General features: G+C 37.6%; 1 protein-coding gene across 1 annotated transcript; it reads right to left on the bottom strand.

The window, feature by feature from the left end:
• Positions 1-4398: 4398 nt before the first annotated feature.
• LOC150033539 (uncharacterized) lies at positions 4399-4953 on the bottom strand. Its single transcript, XM_090306446.1, has one exon. It carries the CDS (start codon positions 4951-4953, stop codon positions 4399-4401), a length of 555 nt encoding a protein of 184 aa, XP_090162572.1.
• Positions 4954-11400: the final 6447 nt, after the last annotated feature.

Genomic DNA, 11400 nt, shown 5'->3' with positions numbered 1-11400 from the left:
TCTATTCTCTAATGCGTGCTCCCGAATATCTTTTGGATGATTGAACTCTGGGCGATCGACTGAACCATTCAAAAATGAAAACATTTTTTATTTTAACTCATTAGTTACAATAACCGATGTTGCCCATTACCCCACATCCAAACGTGAATTTTGGATTAATTATCATATAATTAATCAACTAATTAATTAATAAATATAGTCATATTATATTTTTATCCTATAGTTTGATATCACATATCTACTATAGTATTTTCTCCTCTACTTGATATAAATCATATTTATATCTAATTTCGGCCAAAATAATGTATCTCATACATTTAGCCAATTATATCATATATAATTAACCAGTCCAATTATATCATATATAATTGAACTTCCTCTTGTCAATTTGAACATTTCAAATTAACCCAAATACTGGTTCTCGACTTTATCCAAGCTACCCAGGGGTCCTAATGGACCTGTGGCTCGAAGTTCCAATGGTCCGTGAATAGCTGACTAAACTCTTTAGCCACGACATCCACCATCCGTTAACTGTCAGGCATTTCACTAAAGACCAATAGCTGAACTCTTCTTACCACAGATATATTTCTGTGTCCATCGGATATAACCAATCATGAGTACGATGACCCTTCACAGATGCTTGTAAGTACAGTTGGGCCAAATTACCATTATGCCCCTGTAGTTACATCTCACTTCTTAAGTACCACTGATTCCTTTAATGAACTATACAACATAGTCCAACTATGTGTGAACACCTCTTGAGCCAAGAGAAGGTGTGTGGCGCCACATCGTTCAAGCCCCGGAATCAACCTTTAAGGGAGCTATCTATCTACTTACTCTTACCTTGGGGAAGGAGTGAATTCCATCTTGTGTAGCTGAGTTCCCAGCTCCCAAATCAGATGAATCCCCAAAATGGTAGATTTGAATCGGCGATTTGGCCACTCGCACCCATACAAATCAAAGGACCGCCCTTAATGGCAGGAGTTCCCAACTCACTCAGAATTGAGGTCATGTTACTTATGGTCATCCTAGTGAAGTGAAGACTCTGTCATGAATGGTGTTATATAACGAGAAATTAGCACTTCGTGGTCAGGTCTTATAAAAACTCTTTGTATAGGACGCTTCCACTTGCATGTCCCCAACACAAATGATCAGGATCAGATCATCTGTGACAAGTCACAACACTTGTGACCATTCACAAAGCGGGCCACATCCATAGCGTTACTAGGATAAGGTTTCTCTCCTATATCCATATACTACAGACCATTTTGGTTATCACTCAAGACATGATCCACTTGTATGTCACCACATACATGCTTGAGTCACATACAGATAACTAGGGATTTTATGTTTATTGGTTTATAGTAAAGCAAATAAAGCAAGCAACTGAGCAAAAATTCAAGATGTGAAGTAAATATCATATATTAACAACATAAGCGTTCGTACGAACTGTTTACAAACTACAGGATACGAGACATTAGGGCATCAACCCCAATAATCTCCCATTTTTCCTAAAGCGAAGTGGGGTGTACAAAAAACTTAGTACAAAACAATAAACTAGGGCATAAAAGCCCAGTACAATAAAATCTCCCACTTGCCCTAGTCCAACTGCGGGCAATCCCGTAGATTCATGCTCCGTAGGTGACCCTCAAACATAGTAGCCATGAGAGCCTTCGTAAATGGGTCAGCAACATTAAAATGGCCAGGGTTAGACTGATCCGTCTCATCTCCTCAACCTCTTGACACGTCTTAGAACACATTTCCTTAGACAAAGTGACTCCATGCCTGAACGGCAGTAGGACCCTCCTGGAGTCCTACATCGAGTACTTGAGCAACATCTTGTAAATGTACGATGCCTGAGACAGTGCTAGCACTTTGTTCTTACGATCCCGAAAGATCTGTATACCTAGAACAAATTGAGCCTTTTCTAAATCTTTTAGTTGGAATTGGGTCGCTAGCTAGTTCTTAACTACAGTCAGTAGACCTACATCATTCTCAATGAGTAGGATATCATCTACGTACAACACTAAGAAGACTACTAAAGTATTGATGATCTTTTTGTAGACATAAGGTTCATCAACGTCGCCATCCCGGTCAACATCTTCTATTGCCTTTCCTATAAGACAACGAATCCTCAATGTCGCCATCTGCTACCATAGCAAGGATTTTTGTGAAACCCAGATAACGAACGGGTGGGTTTGCAACCCTCCCACTAAGTCGAGGTTCTCTCAACTCTTGAGGTGGAACCGACCTACTGGATGAACTCCCATCAACAACTCTTGTTGAAGAGTTGCATTTGAAAACTCACGCAACATGACTTTGCTTCGTGGACCGTGCTCCCTTATATGATCCTTTTTTAGGAAAGTAGCGTTTGTTGAAATAAACACCCTATTTTTCGTCGGATCATAAAAATAACCCCATCGTGTAACTTTGGGGTACCCTACAAAGAGGCATAACCTCGACCGTGGTTCCAACTTCTTGTGATTAGCCTCAAGCACATGTGCAGGGCAACCCCAAATGCGGAAGTGACGTAAACTAACTTTACGCCCGTTCCACAACTCCAGAGGTGTTCTTGCAACACTCTTGGAGGGAACACAGTTGAGTATGTATACCGCAGTAAATCTCAAAAAATCATCAACTATAACAAAAGCATAATGTTTTCCACTTAGACTTGCAACTCTAGTAGGTCCAAAAAGGTCCATATGTAACAGTTGCAAAGGTCTAGAAGTAGAAACCATTTTCTTTGGTTTGAAAGAAGACTTAGTTTGTTTACCCATTTGACAAGCACAAACTTTATCTTTTTCAAAGTTTAATTTTGGAAGACCTCTAACAAGGGATTTCTTAGAAATATTTGAAATTAAATGCATGCTAGCATGACCTAACCTTCTGTGCCATAACCATGAATCATCATGCAATGCAGATAAATATTTATTTTCTACTATAGGACAATCTAATAGATCAATAGTATAAACATTTTTATCTCTATTTCCTACAAACAGAACTTTTCCATTACATGCATTTTCTATTGTACAATTTTTATCACTAAAAATTACTCTATATCCTTTATCACGTAATTGACTAATATTTAATAAACCATGTTTTAAACCATCAACCAAAAAAATATTTTCAATAAGAAAATTCGAACCATTACTAATATTACCTTTGCCAACAATCTTACCCTTTTTATTGTCATCGAAGGTAACGTAGCCTCCATCTTTCTTTTCTAGGTATGTGAATTTTGTGTGGTCCCCAGTCATATGTTTTGATCCACTGTCCAAGTACCACTTATTCTTTATGGATCTCAAACATACCTGAGAGAATTAATTCTCAAGATGTAACCTTAGGTACCCAAATTTGTTTGGGTCCTTCGAGGTTAGCTAACAAAAATTTAGGAATTCATTTCTTTTCATTCATAATATTGATTTTTCTTAAATTGCATGCATAAGCTTTATGACCATGTTTTTCACATGCATGACAAATAATAGAACCTTCTTTGACAAAGTAGTTTGTAAATTTCTTTTGTTTTTGGTGAGGTTTATAACCTAAGCCACTTTTATCAAATATGCATTGTTGCTTACCCATCATGATATCTAAATTCTTTTTCCCATTTGTAAACTTTAAAAGAGTAGCTGAAATATCTTCATTTTTATTTTCTAATAATTTATACTCTTCTTTTAAAGTATGCAAATTTGATTTAGATAAATCTAGATCTTTTCCTAATGTCTCATTTTTCTCTTTTAGATTATCTAGCTCAATTAATAAATTATTATTTTCAAGAGCTAATTTAGCATTTTTCTTCCTAAGAGACATATATTTGCAACCTAGTTTTTCAAATTCAATTTTAACTTCATTATATGCATCAATGAGCTCATTAAAAGTAAGGTTTTCAGGACTTACCTCATCATCGTCGTCGTCATCGTCTCCAAAAGCCATAACACACAGATTTGCTACTTCTTCCTTGCTTTCAGATTTGCTTTCATCGCTTTTGTCCCAAGTAGCTTTCATGGCCTTCTTGCTCTTCTTTGAAATGGCTTTTCTTTGAGGATAGTCCCACTTCACGTATTTGGGCTTTTTGCATTCATAACAGATGATTGTATCTTTGTTGCTCTTTTCTCCTTTGCCTTCTTGATTGTTGACTTTCTTTGAGAAGTTCCTTTTCCTAAAATGCTTTTTGAACTTCTTGGTCAAGTAAGCGAACTCCTCATCATTTAGTTCAGCTTCAGTTTCAGAGTCCTCTTGAACTTGAGTGGACTTTAATGTTAGGCTCTTTTTCTTTTTGACGTCTTCTTCCACATTGGCCTTCATGATTATCTCATGTGTCATGAGAGATCCAACGAGATCCTCTAGTGGAAGTTTTGAGAGGTCTTTTGCTTCTTGGGTCGCCGTCACCTTAACTTTCTAACTCTTAGGCAATGATCTAAGAATTTTTCTCACATTTTCAGAGGTGGTATAAGATTTTCCTAATCCCTTCAAAGCATTAACAATATTCGTGAACCTAGTAAACATTTCAGATATAGTTTCATTTGCATCCATTTTAAACAATTCATAATTATGAACTAACACGCTAATCTTTGACTCTTTAACTTGATTAGTTCTTTCATGAGTTACTTCAAGCATATCCCAAATTTCTTTAGCAGAATTACATGCAGAGACTCGATTAAGCTCATCAAGACATAAAGCAAAAAACAGACAGTTCATGGCTTTAGCATTAATAGAAAACTTCTTTTTATCTTCATCATTAAACTCTTTTTCTTGCTTAGGAATATATTTATTATCAACTATCTTAGTAGGAATTAAAGGACGATTAAAAAAAATTTCCCATAGATTATAGTCAATAGAAATCAAATAAATTCTCATCCTAGTTTTCCACCATGCATAATTATTTCCATCAAACAAAGGTGGCCTAGTGGTAGATTGACCTTCACCATACCCATTTATTCCAGTAGTTTCCATAAGCTCAAACAATTAAGTTTTTTGAAAAAGGACGAGAATATAATAATTTTTTTTCAAAGATTTTTATAAAGAGAAGTACTTTTCCAAAATTTAGATTTTAATCAAAAAGACTTCAAAGATTAAGAAGTAGAGAAAAAAAATAAGGTTTTAATAACCAATTTTCATGAAAAAAAAATTCTAATGAAAACAACTTTTAAAACTTAATTTTTCAAACTTTTTACAAAAATTAGAAAAATTCCAGATTTAATAAGATTAAAAAACAGAATGTAAAATCAAGAAAAAAAATTACAAAACCTTTTTGAAATAAGAAAACCGAGCTACCCGCTCTGATACCAATTGTAGGATCTAAAGGCAATACTGGGGGGGGAGGGGTGAATAGGGTTGACTACCAATTTTTAACAATGCTCAATAAAGTTAACCCACTAATTTGATTAAAGAAAATTTATGTAAGACAAAACTTAAATCATGCAAGCTATGATAACTTCAAATTTAAAGACAATTTAATCAAGGATAAATTTAAATAACACACTAAAAATTAAATCATGCAATTAGGAAAGATTAAAAAATAACTAAGACAAGAAGCAAAAAATTAAAAACCAGAAATAAAAGAGGGAGAGAAAGAGAAAACACCGGGAATAATAGTGGTTCGACAAATTGCCTACTCCACTCTCCAAGACTCCTTGTCGGGTATTTCACTAAGTGATCCTCTTGCAGGTGAGGACCAAACCGACATACAACCCTCTTTTTCTTAGGTTAAAGAGAAACTTAAGATTCTTTTTATTGGTTTAGGATCAAACCAATTTTTTTTCCTCACAACCCAAGGTGTACCCACACCTTAATACAATTCTTAAAAATTAAAAGAAAACCTCACAATATTACCTCTTGAAGGCTAAATACACAAGTTGAGCACTCAAAAAAAACTCACAAAAATAACTCTAGGCCAATTTAGGAGCAAGGAAGACAAGAATTTGAGAGTAGAGAGAATTGAGAGCTTAAGACTTGATAGCTTTTGGTGTGTCAATGAAGAGTAAAATCAAGTTGAATTTATAGGCGAGGGGGATAAACTTTAGCCATTGGATATGATTGCAAATGAAGGGTGGAGATTGAATACAAATAGAAAAGGAAAGGATTTGTAATTCAGAGAGGATTTGAAAAATTGGAAATATTGAGATTTGGAGAATAAAAAGAATTTGAAGGATGACAATTTAGGAAGGAAATCAAATTTGAAAAGGCTAAAATTTGGTGAGAATTTAGAGAAAATGGGATCAGGAAATTAAAGGAAAATAAGAATGAGAATAAAAAAATAGTCGAATGAAATGAGCACCACGCGCACAGGAGAGAGAATTGATCATCACGCTCCGCATTCTGTGAAGAAACCGCAGGCAAGTGCGACGCACGCGCGCGTCCGCGCGTGAAGCTGGGTGACCGCCACTTGTCATTATCTCATTCGTCCACGGTTGCTACGTCATTGCCACATCATATGCCACGACATCACCACGTCAGCAAAAAGTGACCGGTTGGAGCGCCACGTCAGTTGCCATGTCATCAATATTGACCGTTTGTGTGATACATCAGCCACCACGTCGGATGCCACGTCAGCAAGGTGCCACGTGTCACTGTCACGTTGGATTTCCTCTCCAATCTTCTTTTGCTTATAACTTTCTCGTTTGAACTCCGATTTGAGCGATTCAAATTGTGTTGGAATCCTCTTTCGGAGCTCTACAAGATAGTGGCTCTAAAACAATGAAAATGTTGGTACAAAAAATCTGAGTTTGTTATAATCAAAATACTTGGTTTGATTGAAGCCCTAAAGCTAACATTAAAGGCTAACGGCATTAACATTTGATTCCAGATTTGCTGTGTAAATAAAAACACCATCTTTATGAATAAACGATTTATCCACATTAAACGAGATAGTATATTTATATTGCAATAAACACTTTATAGAAATAAGGTTCCTCTTTAGTTCAAGAACAATATATACATCATGTAAAATAAGAAACCTATTCTATAAAGCTAACTGGAGTCCTCCCACTACAACAACTGAGATAACGTGCCCGTTGCCTACTCGCATCGTCATCTCACCAGCCTTCAGTTGTCACCAAGATCTAATCTCTTGAAAAGAACAACAAATATGATTAGTGGCGCCCAAATAAATTTTTCAGGCAGAATCATCATTCTCCACTAAATAAGTTTCAAGCACAAGTAAATAACATTTACCTTTATCGGCCTTGGCCTTAGCCTTAGTTGCTTTTTTCTCTTTCAGATATCGAGGACAGTTCCTCTTCCAGTGTCCATCTTAGTTGCAGTGGAAACACTTTCTCTTAGCAACTTGTAGACGCCTACTTGGGGCGACAGGTGGTGGGTTAGCATGTGCCTTCCCTTTTTCCTTACCACCCTTCTTCTTCTTCCCTTTGCAGAGTTAGAAGCAGAAGGTGTAGACTTCGTTCCTATGGTCGAACCTCTATGGTCGAACCTCTATGGAATGTCCTAGTGGATGAAGCAACATTTGCCTCACCCTTTTGCCTCTTCTTACTTTTCAGTAAAGATTGGTATGTCTGCAACTCGTTGAGGAGAGTTGTAAGGTTATATTTCACTTTGTTAAGAATCACATTACTAACAAAGTGTAGGAAGCTCTCCGGCCAAAAATGCAGGATTATGCTAACCTGGCTGCCTCATTGATGGTTGGCCCATTCAACTCCGCCACATTAAAGTGGACCATCATGTTTAGCATATGTTCACGAATAGAGGTGCCTTCTTCCATTTTGGAGTTGAATATGTATTTAAGAGCCTCATGCATAAGCTATTCAGACGGTTGTCCAAACATCCGCCGTAGGGATTCCATGATCTCACGCGCTGAGACCATAGGCTCATGTTTCTTGGCCAAGACTTCAGAAAGACTTGCCAAGATGTAGGCTCGGGTCTTCTCATTCGCCCTTGTCCATCGCTCGTATGCCTCCCATTTCGAGCGGCCTTCGGAGCTGGAATAAGAAGATAAGCCTCCGTGAGAGCGAACATGAGATCCTCGATGATTAGAATCTTTGTTATCATATGTTTTCATGTTGCGAAATTATCGCCAGTAAGTTTTTCGTGCTTAGCAATGTTAACATGGTTGTTGCCATTTTGAAAAAGTTGCTAAAAATACGAACAAAACATTAGAATTTGCTAGACCACTTTTAAACTAATCAGTTTTGAAAAACAATTTCAAGTATCCTAAGTTATAGACTTCTATTTTGCAATGATGCCTCAGTGAGGTAGGACAAATGCCATCGGTGGGGTGATCAGTTGCCCCTTCGCTGGGATGAGACATTCTCAACCATTAGGCAGAACCAACTCTTGGAACTGAACCTAATAGCCACCATTTTTCGGTCCTGAATCGTTAACCTTTAACTATTCCGCGTAAGTGTATCCCCTCACTTTCGGTGCTAGAGTCCCACCCTAATAAGCCCACTGTAGGGAAGAAGCAGATTAGAACAAGAGCAGAAGCAGATTAGGACAAGAGACTAAGTTACCTTATTCTCTTACAGGAGATCAAATAAAGAAACGTGCAAAACTACAATCCTATGGGGGACACTCCCAGGGTGCCTCGAGGTGATGCGCAGTAACTTTATTCAACCTAACAAGGTAGATCGAGGGATATATTGTTGCACTTCTCTCTCCCACTTACTATGAACACTCTCTCTATCTACCTTGATATTGACCTACCCAAACACCATCTGTTGGGGGGACACGCCAAAGGTGCCACGAGGCCGAGGATAGATCTCACGGTGTGGACTATTTAGGAGAAACGCGAAAGGTTTAAGTGAAGCATCTTATGCCCCAAGTACCTCCCACTGAATGTTCTACCGAGGGATTCATTAACCTAGACAATCCGACCACTGATTTTATTCTAAGTCGTCTTTTTAAACTCTGCTCACAAACAATGTTTGTCTATGAAATATGAACAAGTTCAAATAGTCACATTTAAACACTTTAGTGGATTGTCCTTAACTTACATGCATGTATCACCTTTCCAGGTAATTTCCCAGGTAGGGTTGTTACTTTTCGTCAACTTAAATACCCCAACCTAGAAAGAACCCGCCTTAGACAAAAGGTCCCTTATAGATAGATTTGCTACACTTTAATATTTTATTAGCCAATTTAATCCTATTAAACTGATTAAAAGATTAAAGCCTTAGGGTTGCTAATCGTATTAGAACCGTGATCTTAAGTCAATGTGATCCAAGTTTTAAACACATTAAAACCATGAATTAAACCTAAGTGAGCATGCATGTCTTTCTTATTCCTTTTAGTTCTAATTTTTCTTTAACTTTTAAAAAGAAACAACTAATATCATTGCGCACAACGAGGCATTTATAACATTTATAAAATAACCTATGTGTCATGCTTTATGCAATGTCTGGTCATTACTATATATAACTTTTATAATGCGTAATAACCAAGCAAACATGCTATCATTCACCCTTATACTATAAAAATTATAATATAAAGATGATGCATGTCAATGCTTTTTATGCATGCATAAATATAGCTCTTATATTATGTGATGCATGAGCATGCTCTTACATAACTAAATCATGCTTCTCTAAATTATAACAATTACAATAAAGAGATGATGCATGACCATTGCATAACCTAAGGTGGGATTTACTATATGTGCATACCATATGACATATAATAATATACATCACATGTAATAAATAAAGTATTAATGGACCAGAATGAGCCTTTGTAAAAACCGGAATGAAAAAAACCCTATCTATTACATTTTTCATCAAGAAAACCGGTTCACAGGCGAACCGGGTCTTGACCCGCAAGGAGGTCTTCATCGTGTAGTAAACTCCAGCAGGTAGACGATTGTTCAGCACGCACTATACGATAGTAGCATAAGTAAACGATCGCGTAAACGACGACGAGGCTATAAAGCCTGATCATTTATGCGATCGTGTAGCACGACGATGGGTAAATGATTTACCTCACGTTACTATGTGATCGTTTAGTCAGTTACTAAGTGATGAAGCTTGCTGACCTAAACGATCGTCTAGCACACATGCTTTAAATGATACGCGAGCATGTCATCGTCTAGACGATGCGTGCAACCAGGTAAACGATTTACCTTGCGTTACTAAGCGATGAAGCTTGCTGACCTAAATGATCGTCTACACAACGCGATACTCAGCAATCGCGTACCCGATTGTCCAAACGATACGATCAACTTTTGATCGCATACCCCATCGTTTAACCGATGCGTTCAACTGCAATCGTATACTCCGTCTTCTTTACGTTGCAATCAACAGCGATTGCATAGAACATCTTCTGCATGATGCGATCAATCCTAGATCGCCTCCTTCTTCGAAGAACCACAACACTTGCCCAGATCGCGTACCACTTTTATGCAACGCTTTTGCAAATCTGCTTCTTCGACGAACGACTAAAAACTTCAAACAAACTTTGAATACAGACTCGAGAACGATTATTAATGCCCAAAAACGCAGGGGTCTTTACAAATAATCGCAAATGTAAAAGGATCTAAATGAAACTGAGGCTAATCATCCTGAAAACATCCATTAATCCACACATCCACAACAAATTTAACCATTAAATAAGTGTAGAAATGCACCCACCATGAATGTAAATCTCATTTCGTTGCAACAGATGAAATCGGAGTATCAGAACCTGACTCTGATACCAATTGAAGGATCTCATATCTAAGAGTTCCATGAGCGTGTTCGGATCGCTCTGATCTCACAACGACCGAAATACAAATATATATATATTCAATATACAGTTATGAAAACAAATACTAATTATCAGCATGCAAAGAACAACATAAATAACACGGGAGAGAGTTCTATACCAGTTGAAGACAGTCTTCGACACTTCGAAACTCCAACGTAGCGGAAACCTCCATGCGATCTACACACACCCAGCAGTAGCGTCGACAACAGCAGCACAAACAACGCACGAACACAAACGTCGCGAGGATGACACCACCACTAAAGAGACCTGGGTATTCTCGGAGTGAAAACCCAAAAGGTGGACTTTGGTGAATTTGGTAGAGGAAGGAGGAAACACGAATCGTGTAGGCGATAAACAAGTGGGAGGGAAAAAAGCGCTATCGCATAGTAGCCAATTATAATGTATCTCATACATTTAGCCAATTATATCATATATAATTAACCAGTCCAATTATATCATATATTGCTTCAGCAGCGTCTCTAGTGAGCCTCCCGAGGTGTTAGATGATGATGATGGTTGCTGGTTATGCAGTCTTGATTGCCCTTGATTGTGGTGAAACAGAGGATTTCCTCTACTACCCCTTGATGGTTCGTTGGCCCCCCAGGTTGGGATTGCCACCCCAACCAAAGTTAGGATGGTTCCTCCAGCCCGGATTGTAGGTGATGCTGAAGGGGTTGCTCTGGATAGCACACACTTGTTGAAGATTCA

The sequence above is a fragment of the Benincasa hispida genome, chromosome 10 (assembly GCF_027475165.1).
Source record: "Benincasa hispida cultivar pf3 chromosome 10, pf3_genome.v1.1, whole genome shotgun sequence".
In the NCBI taxonomy this organism is placed as follows: domain Eukaryota; kingdom Viridiplantae; phylum Streptophyta; class Magnoliopsida; order Cucurbitales; family Cucurbitaceae; genus Benincasa; species Benincasa hispida.
Note: the sequence above shows the minus strand (reverse complement) of the source record. Positions and strands in the feature narration are given on the sequence as shown.

What these genes read in the sequence shown, in the direction of transcription:
- LOC150033539 (XM_090306446.1), bottom strand. Translation starts at nt 4,953, where the DNA reads ATGGAAACTACTGGAATAAATGGGTATGGTGAAGGTCAATCTACCACT.